Source organism: Apis laboriosa, unplaced genomic scaffold (genome assembly GCF_014066325.1).
Source record: "Apis laboriosa isolate Shangri-la unplaced genomic scaffold, ASM1406632v1 scaffold645_cov152, whole genome shotgun sequence".
In the NCBI taxonomy this organism is placed as follows: Eukaryota; Metazoa; Arthropoda; class Insecta; order Hymenoptera; family Apidae; genus Apis; species Apis laboriosa.
The window spans coordinates 1-26443 of NW_025223999.1; the positions used below are offsets into that span (position 1 = coordinate 1).

Here is a 26443-nt window from a genome sequence, read left to right on the forward strand (position 1 = left end):
TATCCTCGATACAAATATAAATTTTATAGTAAATAATATGAGCTAATTGGCTGCGTTCGCGATTCCAATTTTTGATTTTTTACGTAATAATAATATTTTTTAACAAATTTTGTTTTTTTATTTTATCAGTGATTGTTCTTTCATATTAACAACTTTGCTGCAAATGCGGGCAAATATATAAAATAATCAACGAGCGATACTTATATTGAATGATTTGTCTTTTAAGTACAAAGACATCATTTTTACATCATTAAGCAAAATTTCAATTATCTTATCTATAAAATTATAGGATATCATCTGCATTTCTGTGAAATAGTTTTTATTTGGAAATAACTTTACGCAGAATATAATTTAATATTTTAACTTATTTTATTGTTAATCGTAAGTTTAATATTCTACACAGAATTAGTGAATTACAAAAAGATATAAATTTTTCATCAAAACTCAATATTATAACGATTATTCTAAAGTGTGATATATAGGTACTGTGCAAACTATAGTCAGGCATTGTATTATAACCGATAAGAAACATTATTTGAATTTACAAAAGAAACAAAAAAAATATTACGTTCATATGAAACTGTATCATTATAGAAGAAGAAAAATTCTTTAATACCACGCGCTTAACAATCATTTTTAACGGTCAGAAAATTTATTTTCATCTTGTATAGAAATATATATTAAATATTGGCTTTAATTATCGCTGAAAACCGATTGCCAATATTACACGAATTTGTTTTACGCAATTTATTGTCCGTTTATCCTTATAATTTAAATTCGATTTCGACATTTTGGCAAATAAACTAAACAGATTCAACAATTTTTTTCATTTCGATATTAATGTAGAAATTGGTAATATAGTTCTCGAATTTTTAGAATCTCCATATATTATCCGAATTAAATTGAGAAATTCGTAAATTTAATTTCGATAAATACAATTACGAATAAAATTTTAATTAATTACTTAAATTACAAGAAATACATCATATATCATTGACATAATTTGATAGTGATTTTCATTTTCATAGAATTCGATTTGCATAATCGTGTTTAGTCAAAGATAGGAACGGTTTTCGTTTTAAATTCATTATTCTTTAATTTATATCGTTTAAGTTAATTGCACCAAATGGAGTCACAACCATGTTTATTTCAATATTAGTTGCTTAATAAAATTGACTCTTTCTTTCTTCATACTTCCACTGAACTTGATATTTTAATTGACAAATTCGCAACAATTTTGCGAATTTTAATTCGGTAAATTTATACCTTTTTAACAAAGTGTTTCCATGAATCGTTGAATTTATGGTAAACGAAACTACCGCCAAGGTTCTGTTTCGTCATACATTCTCTCTATGTTATCACGTAACATTTTTTCTTGATCTAAAACATTAAAAAAAAAATTTATGCTATAAATTCTTTAATATCATCGTAACAATGATAAATATGTTTGAAATTCAAATCATTTCGTTTTTTAAAATTTAAATTTATTTATTTTGCCGCCAAAATAATTCCTGAAGACTGCGCTATTAGTAAACGTAAAATTGTGTAAATAGTATAGGAAATATTGTGATAATTCCGATGACAAAAATATTAATTTTAAAAACAAAGTTTGAAAAATAAAAGAATAATTAAAAAAAAGAAACATTTCTTATGTTATTATTATAGATATTATATGTTTTTGAAAAATTAAAATTTAAAGAAATTCACAAAGGACTTTCTTACATTATTTTTTCAAAAATTACTTTACCTTTCGTTAGATTTGCTATTACACATTGTTTCCTAAGAAATTCTAGGCACAGAGTACGTGATAGGCCAAACGCGTGCATGTTACATGTGAAAGTCCTAAAAATTGTAAGCATTTCTGATATTAAATAATCCAAATTAAGAATTTGTTGATTGTTCTGTTACATTTCATTACCCTAATTGTCCAAAAACAATATTGGCTTGAAACCTTCGATCTTCAGCAGCACTGGCCTCTTGATCCAAAGATTTAGGCCTCGGAGGAACTGGCCTTGAAGCTCTTTCACATTGTACCGCATCAAAGAAAGCTGCTGTCCAAAATCTCATTGATGTCCATATCGGTTGTATTCGTAAATGTGTGTATAAATATTCTCTATATGGCTCTAATCCTGGTACTTCGACTAAATGAATCCGATAAATGCAGTTACGAATGAAAGAAAAATTTCATTATTATATAATTACGTAATTAATTACGTTAATAATTATTTTAATAATATTTTTATAATATAAAAAATTTAAAAAAATAAAAAAATCTATATGCACGTATATAAACATAAAATTACGTGAAAAATAAATTTTTCATTACCTTCGTGGTAAAAAGTGAAACACATGTTCATGAGACTTTTGGCAGGAGCAAAATCATCTGCTTCGTGACATTCGAAAAGCGCGACTGCAAAATGTTGCGCTAAAGAATAAAAGGATGCTTCTGTTACGCAAGGGCGTGCTCTCCTTGTATTCACCACTCTGGAGAACCATATTCTACCGGATTCTGTCTGCGAAAAATCGAAAATTATCTTTCTTTTTTTTAAAATGACTGCATATGGAATTTAATAAATAATATAATTTGGATGTTAAAGTTTATTATGAACAAAATAGAGATAGAAAAGAAATGGAAAAATTTATTTAATAAAATGGCACGAATAAATTGAATTCACATGAATAATTTAGTAATACAAAAATTTCAATGTATCGATGAAATGAAAAACGTTAACAAGAATAATTTTTACTTTTAAAAACTATACCTTCTTTACTTAAAAGAAGAAACAAATAAAAAGTTTAAGTTTTTAATTAATCATCTAATTAATTAAATAATAACTTAAAAAATTCAAATCATTTGCATTCAAAGAATGTAACGACCGATTTTAACACATACAAGAACCATTTGACCGAAGTTTGCTTTCTGTTCCTGATCAATAGTATTCGGAGCATCGAATAAAAGAGGTACAAAGGACTTCATAAAATCTGCAGCAGCCTCTTCGGATTGACTATCTGCTGATAAACTGGAAGCCCATGATTGAACGGATCCTGATGAATCTGAATTATAAAAAGAATGCTTACAACTAATTATAATGTGCATTCAATATATATATATATATATATCAATATTATTATTTTATTCTTTGTAAGTAATCATTATAAATAAGAATGTATATCAATTAATTTTACCTGATCTGTGCCATAATTTACGACCATCCATGTTCGAATCTAAACTTGTGCTGGGCCCATATCCATCCTGATCACTCGTCGAATCACTGCTAGGCATTTCTGAAATAACATTCTACAGGAAACATTCGTCTAATTTAATTGAGAAACGTATCTACAGTTTCCCTAATTAATACTTGAGATTGGTGCGTGTGCAACGTTATTGTATTGCTTCAACACCTTCGAGTATACACATGTCTAATCTAATGCTTGAAACACGAGTCACACAAATATAGAAGTGATACAGTGAGCTAAAAATTGTAAATAAGTGTATGTTCTATAAGGATTAAGACTAAATTGAACAAGCTCAATTTCATTTAAGAAGGATAACTAACACATGATATCTTCAAAAATGAAAGGAAAATTAATTTTGAAATGAGAGGAAGAGAAGGTGGATAAAAGATATTTTAATTGTATAAAAAAATACGTGTCTTATAAAATATGTTGACAATTAAGACTAAATATTTCGTATCATTATTGTTATTTTAATCTTGTAAGAAAAATGTGAATTAAGAAGAATTTCTTTTTCTAATAATCAATTTATTTTGAAGTAATCATATAAAATACTATACTGAAGAAATCATATAAAAGATACTATACTGTATAGATATATACTGTATAGATTTTCTTGAAGAGAAATTATCCTCAGTTTTCATTCGACAATATGAAAACTAATTTTATTTATATTGTAATATTATATATTGTCTACATTGTGATATTTTTCTAGCCTATTAGCTAGAAAGCACGTAACTTTTAAAGGATTTAACTAAGTTTTCATATTACATGACATCAAATATTTATGACATCAAATACGCAGATATTAAATTAAATATGAAAGCGTATCAAGATACATTTTTCATCAAGAAATACAAACTTCAGGAACCAAGGATCTATTTACATTATTGTCTTTATACCGACAAAGAAGTTCCAGCAGTGACAATTCCACTTCCTACATACATATTTTCATTTTCTTTTGTATTTCGTTTCTTCATTTTTGACATATACATTTTATTCCCTTGCTCATATCACAGAACGAAACAGTTAGATATAGAGATATGGAATTTTCAATGAAACTTTCGTTGTCGATACAGTACAAACAACGAAATGAAAGGAAAAATTTATGTGAAACGGAATGAGACCTGTGGTGGGTGGTTCACATACACATTCACATCAACGTTCATTTACCTAAACGAAAAACGACCGTCTGATAGCGGGTCGGGGCCCTTGCTTCATGATAAAGAAAAACAAAAATATATTATGTAAGAACATACTCACAAAAAAATAATAAATTTATAATAATTTCATGCTAAGAAGAAATAATTATTAAAGCAAATAAATTTATGGAAAGAGATTCTGTTTCATATCAAATTGTGGGATTATAAAGGCCAAAATGCAAAAGTCGAATTTAGAGGCTAAGAAGGAATCAGAAATGCATTTTTAAAAGAAAAGGATTTTAAAATAATCGATTTTATCATATATATTCATAAAAATATCTAAATATTAAAAACAATAGAAATACAAATACCAAAAAATTTTAATGTTACGTTGATATTAAAGAAATAATCATACATTATTAGAAGAGATGTATCACTTTGGACATTAAAAAGATATAAAAAATTATAGATATTCTTAGAAGAAAATAATTTCAATATTGATTTTAATTTTAACATTAATTTAATATACATTAGTATTTATAAAAATTATTATTCATGAATGAACGTTTCATTTCTTTTCGTAATATTCAATAAAAATAATTGAATTTCGTGGTTGCTCACCTGTTCTGTAATTCAATTTATCAAAAGGATCAGGTCCTGTGGCCTTAAGATCTTTTTCCTGAAGAGGTTCTATGCTTTCTTGACTGTCCCTGTCGGGGCTGTCATCTTCCTCGATTTTACTTTCTTGTCTTTTAATTCCAGCCGATCTCGACGAAGCTATTTCCTCGTAGGTCATACCCGGAGGATATTTTCTCATGCATCTTGAGGTATTGGTGCTACCTTGGCGCTCTAGTTTATGCCTTGCTATCGCTTCGTAATCTTCGTACGATAAACCTGCTCCAAATCTAACGCACATAACGTGGAGATAAACTTTTAGAAAATATCTTTGAGAAGATTGAAAATAATTTAAGAATATTACGGAAGTAAGTTTCATATTTATATTGGATATTTCCTGTTGAGATCAAATCATGAATCGGAAAGTAATCTACGAATGAAAATGGAGGAAAAATATTATATAAAATATTACGTATAAATATTTCGATTCAACATTATAGATAAATATTCAACCCATTATTTTTCATTTATAGATTATGGAAAACTAGGAAATATCCTGTATTATTATTCGAACAGTAAAATTATAAATTTTCTCATAAATTATTTCAAATATTATTAATGCTAAATTTTTTGGGTTTAATGAATAATAAGTTAGATATAAGTTTATGTTTTATTCTTAGTCTTCCATATAATTAAAGTTTGCGCGAAATTACATTTTTTCCTTGAGCCGTCATAAATATGTATAGATAATAACATTTAGAAGGATACTCAATCAAAATGCAATTTTCAATTTCATTTAGCACTACCCACGCAAGAGCAACTTTCCTATTGATGTGGGTGTTCTCGATAAAAGGTCGAAAATATCTACCCACAAATTCATTAAAATGAAATAGCATACTCTATTTTATATTAAAAAATGAAAAATATTGGAAACAAAGTTTTATCGAAAAAAAATCTTAAACAAAAGAGAATAGAATTTTAAGGGATATGTTCGATGTTAATCTTAGTCGGTTTGGACAATATCTAATTATTTATTTTACTTCTAACACTTTTTTTTAAGATTATATCTTTGGAATCGTAGATAGAAACTTACTTCGGAAGCCTTAATTTCCTTCTAGCCAATTGTTCTTCTTCCGGTTTAGTAGTCTGAGGTGGTGCTTGTGGCGAAGAGGGTGGTGTCGACGGGGTCGTGGTCAATTCACTTTCTTCTAAACTGCTACTCAGAACAGATCCTATTCTGCTACCCAAACCCTGAAGATATTCTCCACTTCCTCCTAACGCAGACTTGACGGATCTGAGTGCACCTCTGGTGCGTCCAATTAGGGATACTCCACCGGTGGATGGAACTGTCGTTACATCCACCATCTTCTGTACCAGAGATACATAACAATTTTGAGTGTACAAAAATGTACAATAATATACAAAAGATTTAAGTTTATCAAAATAATAAAACATATATTAATTATGAATAAAATACAAAAAAAGGACAACATGATAAATGATAAAAATCATTATATATATTAATAAATTATAGTGAATATAAATATTCAATATAATGATATGAAAATTTCTTTTTAAATTCATTTAGTAAATTTCATTCAAATTTACACACTTTGGGAAATTTAAACATTAAAAAAATTTAACAAAGTTTATTCAATATCAATTTTTCAAATCATTATATTGTAGTTACAGAGTTATTTTATTGCACAAATAAATTTATTAACATCGATAAGATATACATTCGTTGCAGTCTTAATAAGGAATGTGTTATTCCAATTATTTAAATATACATTATATTATCTATCTTTTGTTGCCTAATAAGCATTGTTTGGTCGCAATAGAAGATAATTGTGGACAAATAATAAAAGGTGCATCGGAAATGTAGGTCAACGAGTGTATGTGTGACTATATATGATGGATTAATATCGAGGCATTGTACGCAAAACGATAAATGTCCGCAGGGAAAGTCTGTCAAAATAGGAAGATGATTTTTCTATGAAAATGAAATTTTTGGGGTGAATTAAAATTAATATGTTGCATGGTTATATGTATATAATTGGAGATACTATTGTACATATTGGAGATTTTCAAATAAATATTATAAATTTCATGATAGAAAAAAAGTAAGAATGAATAAAATATAAAATTATATTTAAAAATAAAAAAATAAAGAAAAAAGAATTTGAAGAATATTAATAATTCTTAAATTTATTTTGATATTAAAGTCAAAATTTTTAAAACTTTTTGTTTTATCATTTTTATTTTTTTTATAAATATAGTGTAATAATTATTTATTGTTTACACATATTTCGATATTAATGATTGAAAACAATTCATTTCTTGAATATCATTAATCGACGCAACATGTGTACAATAGATATACATATTTCAATTAAACATCAAGATCCATCATTACATAATATTTTCATTTCATAATTGAAATGTATTCCATAAAAAATGCGGTTTGTATTGATATTTCGAAAAAAATATATTGTAATATGAAAATATTAATAAATAATATATTAACATTATTTATATATTAATATTTTCCTTTAACATAAATTTAAAATAAATAATAACATTATTTGTATACAAACAATACAGAAATATATTAATATATTTACATAGTAAACAATATTTTATCAATTAGTGTGAAAATAATAAACAAGTTTATCTACTTTTACGTAGAAAAAAAAGTAATAATAAAATTTTTTAATACAAATTTTATGTTAAATTAAATTTATGATAAATGTATTTGAAACTCATATAATAAATTACTGTCAAATATGGAATAAAAAAGCATAAATTTAAAAAAATATATTAGAAGATAAATTATTAATAAGTATATATTGTGTTATTAATTATTTTATAATATTACACGTGTAAAGGAATAACCGAAGTCGAATTTCCCCGAATATATATATATATATATAATATAATTTTGAAATATATATTTGAATTTCATATAATAAATTACTGTCAAACGCGGAATTCCAATTTATTATAATATGTATATACGTAGAATGTGGAATAAATAACTGCCAATAATAGCCTATAAATAATGAAAATATTTGTTCGTTTCTTATTCATCGTTAATAAGTAACGCGTTGTTTTTCAAATTTGTGTTAAGTAAAATTGTGTTTCATTCTGATATTAATATAATTCGACTCCTAATTGATAGTAAGTATCTCACTTTTAATACGCATTATAAAAATAACGATTTATATATAGATATAATTTCTTTTTGAAAATATTAATAAAAAATACATTTCTAAAATAATTCTCTTAAATCGAACTTACAAAAATCAATGTTGATTCAAATAATTGTAGATTAAGATATCATTGCAATATTTAATTAAGAAATGGTGTTCATATATAAATTATTTGTTTCAAAGTAATCTCATATATTCAGTTACTTATAATGTTTCATCTGGAATATATGAATGATTTTAAAATTAACGATATCGATCTATGATGTACATATAGTTAAAAATATTCTATGTATAGATCGTTCTAATTAAAATAATGCGGTGAAGATAAATAGTTATATATTATAATCACATTTTCGTCTGAACAAAAGTTATCAATATTAATTTTATAAAAAGCAGCGATTATTAAAAACAAAAAACACGAAACCATATTAACTGTTTTGCTAATTCTTTTAAATGAAATCATATAAATTATTTTTTAATTTTTTATTTTTGTTCGTATAATATCGTTTCAATTTTCATCTTATAAAATTAATGATAATTTTTAGATGATTAAACGCTGCTAAAAACGATATATTGTTTTTAAATAAAAAAGAAATTGCTTATAGATAGGTGAGATATTAAAAGTTACGCGTGATAATTATGAACTTAAACTTTGTTTCAAAGTAAACTTTTTCCTCTTTAACATTTATACGTGATATAACTTAATCTTTAATATTTACGCCTATGGAATTACAAACCGTGCAATCGTTTGTTATCTCAAGCTTCTTATCACGCATTCATTAAGCGTAATATAATCGTATGAATGAAATTTTTACCGGTTTTAAATAATCACGATGTCCTTTAAAATAAATCATTTCGAACAAAACCGCATGCGGAAACTGATTAGATTACCTAACATAGTAATAGATTACAGATTTACAGATTCATTTGTTAAATTTAGAATAAAAATGTTTCGTGAGTTTTTTTTTTTGTATTATTTAAATTATAATTTAGATTTTTACATTTTTCGTGAAAGAATTCTTTTCTAAAATTTATTCTTTTGCAAATTTATAATATTTTGATATTGTCTCTTCTCATTTCTTTTCTTAATATTGGAAAAGAATAATATATATAGAAATGTAGATATAAAAGAAAAGGATATGTTCTTTATAACATAAGAAATATAAGAAACTTCAAAATAAATGTAAAAATTCACGGAATGAAAATTTAGGAAATCGATTTAAATTGAATATATTTCAAAAATTTAAATATATTTAAAATATTTATATTTTAACATACGTCATTTAAATTTTGAATAATTTTGTAATATAATAATTTTTTTTATATCATTGTTATATCATCAATAGTTCAATGGGGATAAATATATATATAATTTTTAAACGTTGTTCTTTTTTTTTTATATATATCTTTTATGGACCACTCAAGTTTTTGTTTGAAAATCGTGATATTACGAGAGGGAAAATAGAGGGAAGGGTTTTTTTAGGATCCGAAAGTAGATCATTGATCGTGTCAATATTTCTATCGAAAATTCGATAAAGCCGCAAGAATTTGAAATTAAATTGATACCAGGAATTGCGGAGGTGGAAATCGAACGGTGGTTGTAATATCGAGCAACAAGCATGCCAAGGCTATTAGAGTACATACGTTGCAATCCAATGAATGCTCGAATCGATATTATGCAATGTTTTATCTATATGATAGTATCATAAAATGATATAAATAAAACATTCAATTATATAAAATTATTTATATATAAAAATTATTTTAAATCAATCCCTAAAATGTAAATTAAAAATATTTAATATGTATTTAAAATAAAATAACGAAGTAATTAAAATTAAATCAAGATTTTGAATATTTTAAATCACATTAAAAGAATGATCACATTTATAGAATGATAGGTCAAAAATTACTACGTATATTATTCAAGAATGAACAAATCGCGAATCTATTCACTTTATATTGTTACATGAAATGTAATTGTAATGTAACAAGGATTGAAATATAATCAAGGACAAACAATCGTACAATTTCACGAATGCATAAAAGCACATCGAGAAATACAGTCTAGTGGAACATCACCGCAATGCAGCTTTATCTATATCATGTTATTCCGCACCATACGGGCCATTGCTCAATTTACAATTCTAAAAAATATGTTCACTAATTTCATTTCTATACTTCTCGTTCTATACTTCTTTATATCCTTTATATTATTTAAATTACTGATTAATATTCTATACGCGACAAATTATCTATTTAAAAACAACACGATTGTTTTTTTAATTCCAATGAAGAATTATCCAAATTGTGGATAAGAAACGAAAAAAACAAAAAGTTGATCGGTGCACAAAATGAAAAAATGAAATCGAGAATTTTGCAATTTTTACAAAAGGATTATTTTAAAAAAGAAACGTAGATTTCTAAGTTCGTATTTGATATTTCATACACGATCTTCGAAGAATGTTTTTCATTTGTATTAAAATGAGAAGTATTCAAATGAATAGATGTTAATAAATAAAATACGTACCGTTTGAAGAAGTGGGCGGATTAAATTTCCTGATCCAATCTGATTCTCCTTACGATCACTCGAAAACACGTGTCTGATCACGAACAGTTCTCTAAACCGCGACTACTTAACTTTAGAGACGTATATACGGAACATAGAGCACAGTTGCTTGCACTGGCTGGTTTATTCGACTTGCATTGCCTCTCCATGTGATCCTATTAGTGCATACGCATGCGTATCCCGCGATCAATACAGTTTTACTTACCTTTCTTGAATTCCTTGGAATTGTCGGTATAACAGAGGTTGAGTTGATTAACGAAGAATGGGTTTGTTAGTGACAAACAGTAATACACCGATTCATGGTACTTTTATATTACGATTATACATATTGTGTATATATAACCGAGATATAGAATACAGATTTATCGTTTTACAAAATTTTGTGACTCATGATTTGATATTGATCGTGTAAAAATCACATTTAATTCAAATATTAAAGTTGATAAAATTAATGGAAGTTTTTTTTTTGTTAAATTACAATATATTAACGTGTTCAATGTATAAATATAGTAATTAGTTATGTTTTTATATATTATTGGATGAAATGTTTCAAAATTTTTTGGACTTTTCTTTTTCCTTGTTGCTCGTTTTCGTTTGTATAAATTTTGTTATTGTCGCATCAAAACACTCGTGTCATTTGTCAGGATATATTATATTATTTTTAAAAAATTATCGTCAAATAAATTAAAAATCAAGATTATAATATTTTTTTTATATTAAATATTAAAATACATTATAATTTTGAAAAAAAATAATGAAAATATATTGAATTAATCCATATTTCGTGGGTGATCACATTGAAAGTAAGTAAATAAACAAAGAGAGCAAATAGAAAAGGATGGAGATAATTTACAAATTATTAAATCAGCGCCATCTCTAGAGTGTCGCAGATGAAACTATATAGACAAGGACAAAAAGCAGTATAAAAAGGATAGAGATAGAATAAGAATCGATCTTTAGCGCCATCTCTAGAGTGCCGTAGATGAAACTACATAGACAAGGAAAAAAAGCATTATAAAAAGGATAAAGATAAAGTAAGAATCGATCTTCAGCGCCATCTCTTAAATGCCAAAAACAAAAAAGAATAAAAATTTAGTATCAGCATCTCAAAATTACACAAATATATTTTTTAAAATATTTAAGAGATAGCAATAATATTTAATTTCTAAATTATTTAATCTTTGAGAAAATATCTTTGGTAAAAAATGGTTCTAGTTAATTTTCATACTCAATCTTTTTTTTATATAATTTTAATCTATAAAAATGGCGCAAATTTTACAATTTTTAAATTATTTCTATCCTTTTCTTCTAAAATTATTTGCTATTATTCTATAAAGTTTATACAAAAATTTTACAGATAACTTCGATATTTGATTAATCTTTTTTGCTTAATGATTAAAAATCTTAACAAACTTCATTTCGTCCAATTTTTATATATCGTTATATATATTTTTTATAGGTAAAACGCTATGTATTTGATATACAAAATTATTTTATGGAAGAGATATCTTGTTAAATAACGTACAACAATAAGTAATCGAGTATTTTTTATTTCTCGGTAAATTTATGCAGAATACAGTACTAATTATACACGAGGTGTATTTATATTTTATATTTTGTATTTATATTAATATAGATTTTCCCTTATCATTTTTTCTTTGTTTCTCTTATACGTCATTATTATTTAATTACATCACATCAAACGGACACGGTGCTGAGTGGTTGTTCTTTTTATCGATTATGTACACATCTGTTCTGGTTAATTTGTGCCGATTAAACCGAACGTGAAACGAAGGAACGACGAACGAAAAAATTGAGGATAAAAGAAAAAGCGTATAATGTTTGTTCGATTCCCATCGTTTCCCATGATAATGTATTCAATCGATGAATATTGTCGTACCATCGATGATCGTATTATATTTCCATACGAAAATCAACAGAAATCGAACATTTGTACGCTTCGTGGCTCGAGAAGTGCTCTTTTATGCGCACATCCATATGTACTTACGTATATGAGTATGTGTTCACATGTGTATGTCTATCTTTGAATTAGCTTATCTTACGAATTACGATTATTGGTCGAATATTGTTCGAAGCCTCTCTGTCGTGAAATATCGATTCTTCTCTCGCGACCTTCTATGCACGAGCCACGGTCTTTTCCATGATACAATATATAATATATTTCTTTTTTATCTATTTTATACTTCTTTTCATTTTTTTATTTACTAGATACACCTAGAGCGAAGCGTTACAATAGGTTATACTTATCAAGAGCGCATTACATAATTCTTACTCTGTCTGTTTAATTGGTAAAACGGTCTTGATACGTATCTTTTTACTTGTTCTACTAGGAAAGGCCAGTAATTGTTCGAAAAGAGTTCTAGACGATTAAAGTGAAAATGAATAACGCGAGCGAAGACGCGTGAAATAATGACAATGAGGAATCGTTGACAATTTGAGAAGTTGGATGCAGAAATGTGCACAATGTTAATAGCTCAAGGATGAAATGGAATGATTCTCTATACGTAACTATAATTTAATGACTGATGATCTGAATGTATGTATATAGGTGTTTTCATCTGAAAATAAAATAAAATGGATCATGTATAATAAAAGTTAACCTGAAGTTGGTAAAATCAATCATCAAGTTGAATTGTAAGCAATTAGGAAAAATGTAAATTACAAAACAGAGTAAAGGAATAGTAATAAAAAAAAGTAACGAATTAAATGAAATTATTATTTAAAAAAAAATTAAATTAAAATAAAATTCGTAGTCAAAATATGATTAGAAGTAAAAATATCTATATATAATCGTTAACAAATGATATAAATAGTATAATCTTCATTAATTAAGTTCAATTTAAACTTAATTAAAAGTTTAAGCTATCAATATTCAAAGTATAATTAATGAAATACTGATTCGATTGGAGTTAAATTTTTTCTTTTCTTATTTTATTTTTCTATTAAATGTTAACTATTTTCTACATATTATGTAGAAAAGTTTTGGCTTCTATCCCTGCAAGCCAAATAAATTATTTTAAGTACATAAATATCATTACTTAATTTAAAAATAAAGATTTAAAATGATAATATATGACTCTTTTCATTCTTCAAAGGAAAGAAAAATTAAAATCTTCAATATAATTTCTGCATCCAATATTCTCTATCTCAAATTATGCATCTAATTTTTTAATTCGATCATATTTCTTCCTAATATTAACATATAAATATCAAAAATCGAAAGCATCTAGTTCGTAGACGCGTATTCTAGATGGCATCTTCGCTCGCGCGTTTCTTATTGAAGTATTCTTTTTGTACAAGCTTGATTCCAAATGTGTTTGTCTTTTTTTTTTTTTTTTTTTTATCATTTTTCCTTTTTCTTTAAATTCTATCACGCGTTTTGGCCCCTCGTCCGCTGCAGGAAGGAAAACAAATTCGTGCTTGGCACGTAATGCAAAAATGGCAAGTGCGTGGTCGCGTTGACGTCACGACGAATACGAGCGTGCAACACATCGAAATCGCGCGAGCGTGCTTGGCTTTCGAAACGATCAGCAACGAATTCGAACTTTGTGCACAGTCTTACTTGAGAAATCGCCCTAACGAAAACGCGCGAATGCTCATCTGATTGCGAACAGGCAAGTGATCTCGCCCACAATTTCTTTCTTTTTTTTTTTTTTTTTTTTCATATGTACAATTAACTTACTCGCACTTAAACAACGTACGAGTCGTGTTTTTGGGACGTTAGAATAGATCACGATTATTGTGATACTTTGATCTTTTGTTTGTTTTAATAAGAAATAGATTTAATCGTATGGATGAGATTTTGATATTTTTTTTTTTTTTAATTTATCTCAAAAAAAGACTTCGTGAAATTAAATCGAAGTTTTAAAGGATATTTATTTATATCATAATTTATATATAAACAATAACTATTTATATCGTTTTATTTGAATAGATATTGTTTTCAATTCAAATAATTATTTATTTTATTTGATATTTTGTGTTTGAATAAATATAAAAATTGAAACAATTTATCAAACAGAAATTTTAATTATAATTAAAATAAAATATAATATATAAATTTTGATTAGTATATAGTATTTGTATCGCATAGAAATGTTTTTTTATAATATAGTATTTAATATTAATACTATATAATAAAAATTTAATATTAATATTATGAATTTTAATATTGAATCTATACTCTATACAAGGATAATTTTACCAATATCGTGAAAAAAAAAACAAATTTGAAATTGATTCAAATAAAAGATTAAAATAATTTAATCGATCATAACATTTTCTCACATCATTGCTAAAATAAATATGATTGAATCATAATTGAATGATAATCGTTAATTAAAATTCTTCGTTTTGTCTTTAGTTTAAATAAAATACGACAAAACCTAATTTAAATATAATTTCTCATCCATATCGAGTAGCATATCGAATAATGTATCATTAAAACACGACACGTACGCGAAGGAGAGAAATAAAATAAATACAGGACGGATATGTTTAACCTTCGAGCTAGAGATTTTATCCTAAATATCCTTTATATTTCTTACAAATAAGATAGCGTTTCGAGCACGCCAAATTTACGACACTTTACACTTTTATCCTTTTCGACAAACGTAACGAGTTTCGATTTTCCATAGAATTAACATTTTGGACTCATTGTTCAATCGGTCGGAGTTAACAGGATAAAACGATTCCTCGATATGTTCGATCGAACGTTCAAATTATATCTATACGTTCGCTATTTTCATTTTCTCGCGATGTTTCTTTGCCTGAATTGCACAGGCACGCATCTATTCCGTCCCCATACTGTTTTTATACGTATATATATACATGTACACAAACGTAGCACACACGTTAAATAAACGCTAATGATATTTCTTTTACATTACATTTACATACATTAAAGCTGCACCTTGTGTATACGAATACACATCTAAAGTATGTACAACGACGTTATATCCCTGTGGATCTAATTCAGACAGCTAGAATCCGATTCTTCTCGATTCGATATTCGTCTGCTTTCTTGTTGTTGATTCGATTTTTATTCCTTCTCTTCGAATATTCCATTTATTCAATAAATTAAATTTCAAAAATGATATTTTTATTCAGATTTTATTTTTACGTGGATAATTTTTATGATATTTTTTGAAATTATTTTATATAATCAAAATTATGTAGGATTATCGAAAATCCATATGTAACGAAAGTATATGTAACGAAAATTCTCTATAGAATTTCGTTCCTCTACAATATCTTAAGTAGCTTTTATATTGATTCATCAGATAAAATATTTTTTAATCGCGTTTAATTTTGATAACGTTTTCTTAAAAATTATCGGTTATGAAAAGAGATTATAATATAATTTTATAGCTGTAATGATATTAATATAATTTTCCGAAATTCTGTTAAGATTCATTTTCTTTCAAATAAATCTTCCGTGAATAATCTACTTGTTTGTAATTAAATGAAACCAAAAGAGACCAAAGCGAAGATAATAAGATGTAAAGAAGCTTCTTAAAGCAGTTAAATTATGAAACGAGATTTGTTTAATAAAATCTCAAAATCTAATTTGCAGTAGAACGTTGAGAGTTGTATTTAAAAATGAAAAAAGATATAATAAAAAATTATTAAATATGTTACTATTTCAAACAAATAATTTTAATAAAAATAAATATTAATTTTCTCAAAAGCATCTGAATTTTAAAAAATTTCAAAGATAAAAAAATCTTCATTCTATCGTTAAGCGTAATAATTGAACGATATCTATTTCATTTTTTCTTTAATTTCGGGAAATGTATCTTAAAAAGCTACAAAAAGAAATATTTTTTCAAAAATCGAATCAAAAAAGCAGCGATTCATTTTTAATTGAAATGAAATTCGAAATAATTTTGTAAGGAATCTGAAATTTTCCCTTCAATGGGAACACTTTGAAGCGAATCTCACGAGTCGAACCAGAGAAATCGGACTTTCTCGGAAAAGAAGCAACTTTTTTCGTGCCAGTCGGTCGAAGTTTCGAGAAAGCAAGTGTAAGTTTCGCGGAAACCTGAATCGCGCGAGGGCATTTAAAAATGATATAGCGCGAAGACTTTCAATTTCACGATGTTTCAACGAGAAGAACATTACGCTCTTTTCGCGGAAGCCTCGCCTCGAATTCGACACTTGTGCGACGGCCAGCTGCGTCTATCGATTCTGCAAACTACGTGCTAATGATTCGATCAATTTTCTTGATAAAGCTTCGAGAAAAATGTTTTGATCAAATATTAGGGTATTCATGAAAATATTGCTTATTTTAAGATTTTATTTCATCAAATGGTGAAACATGTGCTATATTAATTAGCTGTAGAAAAGAATTTCAAGCGATATATTAATATTTTATTTATATTTTTATTTGATAATTATTTTGCAAATAATTAAAATAACTTCTCTAAAATACCCTAATATTGTGTGCAAAACATTAACGATTATAAACTTACTTGTTTATAAGTAAAAGTTTAAAATAAGTCGGAATCTATGATTATTCTCTTAAAAAGGTATAAATTAGAAATTTCCATAAAAAAAAATCAGATTGATAAGTTTGTATAAACGTTTTTTGTATAAACGTAGAGTTATTTATAAAGAACAGATTGAATCAAATCTTTCTTAAAAAAATATAATAAACTATAAATTTCGAGAATTTCTATAAGAAAATGAGAATGATGAGTAATTGTTATTTCGCGTGGCTCGTTATACGATCTAATTCAATTTTTATTTTATTTATTTTTTTTTTCTCTCTCTCTCTTTTCTCAAAGATGAAAGTCTTCGTTCCTATGAAAAAACGTATGCTCGTAGTTACACACTAATTGTAAGAAAAAACAGGTACGGACAAAGACAGCGTTTCCAATGTGATGGAATTGCTATGGAAATCCTTTTGACATGTTAGCGTCCTTTCATATTCGCTAGCACTTAATCGCGTATGGACAATTGTGCACTAAGTACGTTACGATTTCATTTTGCATTTTTCTTCTATAATACGTAATGTGTGCTCGATTCTCGCCACCTATCGCGGCTAGTAACTTTAGGCTACGCTTATGATGGAAACTCGACCAATTATTTCTACATTTTAGATAGTTTAGATAGTAATATTTACGCGTAAATTAAGAAGCTGAGAAAGTAACGCCTTGATGATTATCCTTTTTTTTTTTTTTTGATACATTGCTTGTATTTTCATTTTTTGTATAATTTGTTTTTATTTTATATCGTTTATAATTAATTATCAAAATATAATTTCATTAAATCAATATATTTAATACATTCGTATTTATTTGATTTGATTTGTAATGGTTCTGTATATTTACTTTAGTAATAAATAATTAAAATTTGATTTATTTGAATATAAGGGTAAAAATAATAAAAAAAAATGATAAGAATAAAATAGTAAAAAATATTATTCTAATTTATTTAGTTCAAATCTTGTGGAATTATATTTTATCTCTTTTTTTATATGACTATGAAATGTGAAAAGGAAATGAATCTGCAAGAAAAAAAGAAGATAAGACTTCAGTATCTTAATAGTATCTTATTATGTTGATATAAAGCATCTAATGTACGTTTTATCTTCAATCAAAATATATCTACATGAGTTATGTTCGATGGGACGATCAAAATCGAGTATCGATTATTAAAAATTGATGTGACTCAGCGATCACACGAATCGCGATCCTTATATAGTATGCAAATTGTATGAAGAATATAACGAGTCACGTCATTTTATATTATATATAATTCAACTATATGACCCATATTAGTCAAATGAATTTTTCATTGACTTTTCATTCAATTGAAAATTAAACATTAATTTTTATCTTCATTGAACAGAAACGAAAAATAGATAATCCCATCTTATGAGAAGACCTTTTCATTCAGAACCATTACAAAAAAAAAAAAAAAATCGATATTTCTTTTATCATATTTTTCCAAGATTTCATTATTTATTAGAATCGTGTTCTTAGAATATTAAATTTTAAATCAAATAATAAAAATTATAATAAATTAAATTTAAAAATTATAATAAATAATAAATAAATTAAAATTTAAAAATACTATTCAAATAATTGAAAAAATAAAAAATTGTCAAAAAAATTATCTTTGAAAAAAATTATATATCATTCATTATATTATACATTATTTAAATAATAAAATCCATCTAGTATCACTACATTTTATCATTAATATCAAGGCGTTAATTCAAAGCTTAATGAAAAAGTAATCTATCAATCGATTGCTCGATAATAGCGTAGAATAAGAAAAATTTTGAAGCATATATTTACAAATCGCGAATATTTCTCAACGAAGATATGAGAATAGAACGTCGACCATGCATATATTGAGTCGCGAGAAAAAATCAAGATGATGTTTCCAAGAATTGGAAAGGTAATCGACATAGAGAAAGGACATCGATAATTTGGTCGAACGATAAAAACGTGAAATATAGTGATAAACAAACGGTATAAATAATCGTGGGAATATTTTTCTTAATTATACGTTCGAATTTTCGCGCGTTTACCCGATCGTCAATAGAGGTCGCTATTTTATCCGTCTCGCGATTCATTTACACGTGTCACTGGATATCATTCGGTGTATAAGATCACGAGCTTCTTCGTAGCCTAAAATTACATATGTTTTTGAAAAATATAATGGCTCGCCGAATTTTTCATTCCTCAGATGCTGGCTGTGCCGTATCGCTATCCTCACGGTTGTCACTGCTTGCCTTTTGCTCTTGTTCCTTCTGCGCCCTTGCTTCAGCGTCTGATTAACGAAATTAGAATTATACCGTTCATTTAAGAGGTTCAAAAGAAAAATAGTACATACATACAAGAAGTAAACGTAATGATAAAGTAAATTTTTAAATAGTTCACTTCTTTGAACTTCTAATATAATAATGATAAATTAATATTCATATGTTATTTTTGTCAAATAATATTATTAGAAACAAGAAAATCTTGAATTTAAAATCATGAACTGTAGAAAAATATTTTAAATTATCACTATTATCATTATACATATTATTCGTTCAAAACAAAGTTTTGTTTCATAATTTTTTTTTTTTTTTACAAATTTAAAGTGAAAAATGAAAAAACATTTTTTTCATACATCTCAAATATTCCACGAGGAGAATTTCATATTCAAAGGAATTCAAAGCAAGTTCACAAAATATTTGACAAAAACTATCGTATAACAATTATTAATCCCAATTCAAATTCATAAACGAAGATCAAACTTGATCATCTTTTATCAAAATATCGTAAATATTTTTTTTCAATATCGCAATATCGAATTCAAGCATCGAACAAGAATTTTATTCCAAATACCTCGAACGGCTTGCTCCTTCCAGATTCTCTTGTTCTCCGCAAGACATGGAATCCATGGTTTCCCAATCTTAAACCTTCTGCTTTCGCCACCCGATCCTATGGATTGTTCGTCATTTGAATAAGATCGCAAGATGTAGCACGTGAAACGTATTAAAGTGTGACACGAATTTCTCGCTCACCGTTATTCGATTCGTCCACGCTCTCCTTTACGTTCAACGGTGTGAGAACTGTCTCCAACATATCGCTGCACACCTGCATGCTGGGCTCGACGATAAACTCGATGAATCCTATTTGCGATTCAGCCACCAGGGTATTGTTACGATCGCACAGCGGAGAAAACGGCAATCCAAGTGCCTTTTCCTTATCCCCTTGGCGGAAAAATTCTTCCAACAGTTGCATTGTCCATCTGAGTAGAAAGGAACAACAACATTACAGCTTTCTATCGATCAGGTTTAAATTTTTTTATGAAATCGTGTTTAATAATGAGAGGGAAGGCAATTAAATGAGAGGGAAGCGTGAAAAAGATGGAATTTTGTTTAAGAATGAAATCATTAATAGAATTGTTTAAAGAGATTTTGATAAGGAAGGAATTAAAGTCAGATGGATGTTTGGACAAATGAAAAGAACGAGATTGAACTTAATAGAACGTTGCACTTAAAAAAATAAGAATGATTTGATTCCAAGATAGGAAATGATTTTTAGAAATGAATTGAATAGTCCCAAAAAAAGAAAAAATGGAATAAGAAAGAATATTTTTCATTTTGAAAATAAAATATTTAAGAAATAATAAAAGGAAGTAGAATAAAAGAAAATAGAAGATATTTTTTTTGTAAAACAATCAAAATCAAATCAAATCTTGGAATATCTTGTATCTCTAATTTCAATCGGAATGGACACATTAATATGATGATATTAATATTTTCAATAAGAACTAAAGAATTTATTTCGATAAAAATGAAATGTCGTCTGAATAATTTTCAATGCAACAGTTGTTTAATTCTTTAAAAATCGAACAAAAATTCTACCTATGATGAAGGTCCCATCTTTTGGCCGGATGCGAGATGTCGCAACAATGAAGAACCAGACTGACAGCCTTGCTTTTGTCTACGCTAGGCTCTGCTAAGCTAAGAATATTTTTCATGTTCTTCAGTTGTTGGAAATGAAAGCTCATGTCGGTCGCGAGCACCATATCGATCACCAGTGAACGAAATTCACGGAATTCCTCCCTCGATAGATTTTGCAATATATTGCACTCGTCCTCTCTCATAATTCTGAAAAACAGAATCTTGATTTCTTAGATTGTAGGTTTTAGATTAACTCTTCGTCAGAATACGTGTATTTTATCATACATTTTTGAATTTTTTTTGTAGCACTTTTAAAATCTTTTGATTTTTATATCAATTTTTATATTACTATTTAACATGAAATATATTTAATATGTTTTAAATAGTATAATCAATGATAAATCGTATAACATTACACCAAAACCGCCAAACGTCACGTAAATCAATCAAAACCAAGTATCCAAATTGTGGATACAAACAGTGGAATTTAAACCGCAAAGGGTTAACGTTTCGCGCATCATGTTGCCCATCAATTACCATTTCAATAGCAAGATTTACGAGTGACCAGAAACTCTGCGTTCCTGGGAATAACGGTTCGCAAATTGAAACGAAAATGGCGGGCAATCATGAAGAGGAGGTAGAAATACACACGCGTGACAACATTATTCCCTACGTACCGGAAACTCGCGGAGATGTGGTGATTTTCGAGAACGGCCCGATCGTTGTAGAGTAGGGCTGTATCGCTGCCGGACATTACGTGGAAATTGTTTGTGGTCCCAGTGTGCTCGTAGTCGTGAATAATCGCCGCAACCAGCGTGGCGAAAATCTCCAGGTCGGTCAGCCAATTCTGCAAACAAGCAAACGTTTGCGCGTATATATAATTCCCTGTAAATGAACAATTTCCAACGGAAGGGATTGAAAAGGGGAATCGAGCGAACCGAAATTCATTTCTGACTTGTGACACGTGGGATTTGTTCGTTTTAAGCGCAAATACTCGATTGATTGGCACAAGTGTTCCAGGTTACTTTTAAACTGTTCGATAGTTTGGTTCCAATTTCGTGGTAGGAAAATTATTTGATGAAGTTGTTCACGTCGAGCGTGAATTGATAAGGTTTTTAGGCTTGAACTATATAAGTGATGGAAGTATATACAAGTAATGGAAGTTTGATAAATAATCATTTTTAATGAAGTTAAAATTAATGAAGAATTAGACAGATGTTTAAAAATTTAAGGAACGATTCTTCGAACCGAAGCAAAACGATATTCAAGAAAAATTACGTTCTCGATTTTGTTTCTTATAATTGAATTAAAATTTCATAAAAATGTCGAGATACGAGTTCTTGTACGAGTAATCTTCGTACATGAACGAATATAAAATAATTCGGAGAACGAAGAGCACAATTATTCTCAAATTCAACGACGTAAATATCATAGAAAAGAAGATAGCAATATTGAATTTACTGCTTAAAACTCGATTAAATAATTCTATTTAGAAAAACTTGAAATTGTTACGAGTCTGAAGATAATAATTTGCATCTCTCGTTTCATTAATTTATTTCAAATTCCAGACAAATGATAAATACGATTCCTGAATAAACGTAATACATGTTTTCAAGAAAAAATAGATCAGTAAATCGCGAATCCATTCGTAATTTTCACACCCCTTTAAACACTATGAAAACATCAAGTCTTTATATTTCGATAATATTATAATTCAGATATCGGAATGAAGGAAGAAGAGTTAAACTAAAAAATTTTTTTTATCCAATTAACTTACTTACCATAAGTCCTGTTTGACATAAAATGTAATGCATAGTCTGTGCAACATCAGCTGCGTGAAGATTGTTATGATACGGATTTCTATGCCTGCAGTATCCCTCCTCGACTCTTCCCAAAAAGCACTCCAATACCGTGGCGGGAACTTTGAATTTGTGGATCATTCCATACCGATTCAATAGATCATAACCGAGATATTTCACAGGTGCTCCCATTGCGGCTTCATTCAGTGAAAATACGTCAAAGGACCAGTCGTCTAAAGTCTTCGTTAAAAACAAAATTCAATTCACAGTTAAAAATTCAAATCAAATAATTTTTTGATATACATTCATGAAAACCCATCAATTTGAAACATTCAATAGCAACTGTTATAAGAGTTACAATCTAAGAGTTAATATTTCTTAAACTGAAGAAATTCAACGCTTCATAAATTAGATATAAAATTTAATTTCATTCAAAAATCAATATCTCATTCAAAAGTTTCGATATACAAGTGAGTTATAAGTGAAATTTTTAATCTACAAGTATAAATTCAAATTCCTTCCTCGTAAAAAGATATCGCTTTTCGCAAATATTCGCTCCCTATCAATCATTCTAGCGCTTAAATCTGACGCGATAGGTATCGAACGATATACCTTAAGCACTTTAACCACTTCCTGAGGAAACTGCATGAGCGCGGTGTTGGTGACCCGCCTGTAAATCCGATCGACAAAGATTCCCGCCCTAATAGCGTGCGCGACAGAGCGGAACTTTGGCTTCTCGTCTGCCTTCCGCCTCGTAGTCGCGAGTTGTCTGGTAAAGGTCGAAGCCAGCCACTCGCGGACTTCCGGTGGCACCGCGTCCGGTTGTACCTCCGACAGTTCATCGTCCTCGTCCGCCAGCCGCCTAAGGAAAATTGTTCTGATTAAATGATACGCGGCGAGATCAGAGACGATCGCGAAACAAGTTGGAATCACGGTGGACAACTCCTACCTTCGCTACGATTTCTTTTTTTTCTTTTTTTCTTTTTTCTTTTCTTTGAACGAGAGAACAGAGAGTAGAGATTTACGCTCGAGCTTCCGCTAATAATCGTTTCTGCTAGTAATTCCACCCCCTCTTTTTTTTTTCCGTTACATTTAACTCGTTGTCGTGTTCGAATAGGTTTGATAAAAAATAAAAAAATAAGTAATGCATGGCTGGATCGTATATAACGGATACGAATATTTACGAGCTTTGCTCAGGGGCGAAGAAGAAATTAATGGTAGTCGTAGTTTATGCTTATCTCTATCTCGAATCGTGATAGGGTGGTATATTCGTGACAGGGTGCGTGTGAAGCTGTGGATACAATTTCTCTTTTCCTTTTCTGTTCTATTTTTTTTTTTTTTTTCGTTTTTATCTATTTACTTTTTATTTCAGTTAATAATTTGACAATTGGGTGTTAGGTGAAAAATGGGGATTATGATATGGCGTGTTTCTTTGTTCGCAATGTTTTGGTTTACGGATGATTTAATCGGCTTTTGAAAATCAGTTCCACTTTTGGAAACTATTGTTTGGAAGTTTTTTTTTTTTTTTTTCTAACGAAACACGCGAATAACATACTGGGAAAATATTACTTTATAATTCTATTGCACGTGTTCGATATTAATTAAAGAAGAATGGAAACACACTATTGAATTCAATAGATATTCGTTGAATATTGTTTTGTTAACTGTTCAACCGTAACAAATTTAATTTCAATTCAATTTATTGTGTTCCAAAAATGAATTAAAACTATTTATCCATAACGATAAAATTATTCTTAATAATATATTCAAAATTGTGTACGGATATTTAAGTATAATAGAGAAAATACAGTAAAGGAAAAATGACAGTATGCGAAAGCTATTCAGGCACACACTGTTTCAAAGTAATGAATTATAGTAAATAAAAAAAATATTCTATGATATATCAATTTTATTGAAATGGCAATGTATAAATTAAAGATCATGTTAACTTTATTACATTCTTTTAAAAAAATTTTATTTATTGAAATGAGTATGGAATTGGAATATAAAAAATTGTTAATAAAATTTATCGTATTATATTAAAATTATCGTATATATTAATAGTTAATGTATTTCTTAATCGATCGTATTAGGAATCTAACTTTTAAATTTGTATTCGTTTTACACGAAACATAAAAAGTTTTCTTCGACGCCAAGAACAGCAAAAGAATAATAGCGAAACCAATAATTAGAAAGTTTGTACAGGTGTTATATACATTAGCAAAAGATATTATATTTTAATATTTTTAATACTTTTAAGAGGGAGCTTGTAAGTAAATTTAATAATAACTGTGATGGAATCTCCTCTAAAGAAAATGAAATCTTGAATGAGAATATGATGACAAAATCAAAAGTGTTTCGAACATTGACAAGTAACACGTGACTGATTTGATTGAGAGTAATTTCTTATTGAATTCTACATTTCATTTTTTAGAATGTTGATTCCCATTGCTTTACATCCAATCGATCAAAAGTTTATATATTGGATAAATTGGTATTGTCATATCAATGAATAAAACTACGATTAATATCCTCTTCTCATATCCATTAAAAATATTAGACAAGTGTTGATATCGATTGAGTGAGTGCTGGGATACATAAAATTTGGAATACGTTTAAAATTTTAATCAATTACGATATTGATACATGGAATCATTGGTACAATTAAATATTGATTTATCAATACTGGTTAAAAAATTTATTGCACAGAGAATATTATATTTACTTTCGACCATGTGTGAATAAAATTATTACTTCATTCATGGATACGATCAATTAAAACAAACGTGCATAATAAAATTTCACTCGAATAAATGAAATTTGATAAAAAGAAAAAAAATTTGTGATTTATTATGATGTTAAAGCGTTTAATAACCGTATCTACAGTAAATTAAATAATATTTTCGTGGTCGGTTGTCAATAATACGTGATAAATGAGGATCCATGCAGTGTGGATGGTGTTTAAATTCATTGGAAAGGCAGGTGAAAGTGTGACATTTATTTTGTAACATCTGATCTTTATACTTGTTCGTGTATTTAATTCTTTGATAACATATTACATATAATATTACCTTCGAAAAATTTATTTCTGTAAATTTAAAATTTAAAAACGATTGATAAAAATAATTCAAAAGAATTAAATATATGAATACTTCAAATATATTATATGACTTGTTTTAATTATTAATATAAACAGATATAATATAAACAACTCGTGATTAAAAATGTTACAAAATCAACGACGCCAATTGATCTTTATTTATTAATCAGTTTCGAATCATCGATCCAAGAAATGGCGTCGTTCTCTCAAACATGTCCTTATCACGAGTCCAAAAACGCGAGGCAATCTCAAACCGCTACCAATGAAACAAAATAATGTAATGTGTACAATATAAAGCAATGCGTATCATGATCGTGAACGATATCTTAAGCGATTTCTG

The 26443-nt window shown here is 27.7% G+C and overlaps 3 protein-coding genes across 12 annotated transcripts in view; 1 reads left to right on the plus strand and 2 right to left on the minus strand.

The window, feature by feature from the left end:
• Nucleotides 1–337: 337 nt before the first annotated feature.
• LOC122718473 (uncharacterized protein KIAA0513) lies at nucleotides 338–11019 on the minus strand. Of its 3 annotated transcripts, none has more exons than XM_043943545.1 (10): nucleotides 10734–11019; nucleotides 6085–6356; nucleotides 4998–5281; nucleotides 4408–4449; nucleotides 3187–3285; nucleotides 2894–3054; nucleotides 2327–2513; nucleotides 1919–2141; nucleotides 1748–1842; nucleotides 338–1380 (listed from the first exon to the last, which is right to left on the minus strand). In XM_043943545.1, the coding sequence occupies exons 2-10, from the start codon at nucleotides 6354–6356 to the stop codon at nucleotides 1316–1318; spliced, it is 1428 nt and encodes a 475-aa protein (XP_043799480.1). In that variant the 5' UTR covers nucleotides 10734–11019; the 3' UTR covers nucleotides 338–1315. The 3 variants fall into 3 exon arrangements, with proteins under 3 accessions (XP_043799480.1, XP_043799479.1, XP_043799481.1); XM_043943544.1 differs by having other exon boundaries at nucleotides 339–1380; nucleotides 6085–6359; nucleotides 10734–11016; XM_043943546.1 differs by lacking the exon at nucleotides 4408–4449 and having other exon boundaries at nucleotides 340–1380; nucleotides 6085–6359; nucleotides 10734–11011.
• Nucleotides 8049–26443, plus strand: part of LOC122718472 (alpha-glucosidase) — a 47421-nt gene continuing 29026 nt past the window's right edge. Inside the window, exon 1 of the mRNA XM_043943543.1 lies at nucleotides 8049–8171. The gene's annotated coding sequence lies outside the window, so the exon portion shown is untranslated. The remainder of the gene's footprint in view (nucleotides 8172–26443) is intronic.
• Nucleotides 18972–26443, minus strand: part of LOC122718470 (calcium/calmodulin-dependent 3',5'-cyclic nucleotide phosphodiesterase 1-like) — a 179833-nt gene continuing 172361 nt past the window's right edge. For all 8 annotated transcript variants that reach the window (XM_043943539.1, XM_043943538.1, XM_043943534.1 and 5 more), the window contains 7 exons: nucleotides 23616–23865; nucleotides 22986–23243; nucleotides 21882–22051; nucleotides 21166–21411; nucleotides 20320–20546; nucleotides 20141–20236; nucleotides 18972–19577 (listed from right to left, as the gene is read on the minus strand). In XM_043943539.1, coding sequence (XP_043799474.1) covers nucleotides 19483–19577; nucleotides 20141–20236; nucleotides 20320–20546; nucleotides 21166–21411; nucleotides 21882–22051; nucleotides 22986–23243; nucleotides 23616–23865 — 1342 coding nt within the window. In that variant the 3' untranslated portion in view covers nucleotides 18972–19482. The remainder of the gene's footprint in view (nucleotides 19578–20140; nucleotides 20237–20319; nucleotides 20547–21165; nucleotides 21412–21881; nucleotides 22052–22985; nucleotides 23244–23615; nucleotides 23866–26443) is intronic.

Bases quoted from the DNA above. Each gene is read 5' to 3' on its own strand.
- LOC122718473 (XM_043943545.1), bottom strand. From the start codon at position 6,356: ATGGTGGATGTAACGACAGTTCCATCCACCGGTGGAGTATCCCTAATT. The intron at 1,843-1,918 runs GTAATGAAATGT...TACAATTTTTAG, and splicing joins ATTGTTTTTGGACAATTAGG to GACTTTCACATGTAACATGC. The intron at 1,381-1,747 runs GTAAAGTAATTT...TTAATGTTTTAG, and splicing joins AATAGCAAATCTAACGAAAG to ATCAAGAAAAAATGTTACGT.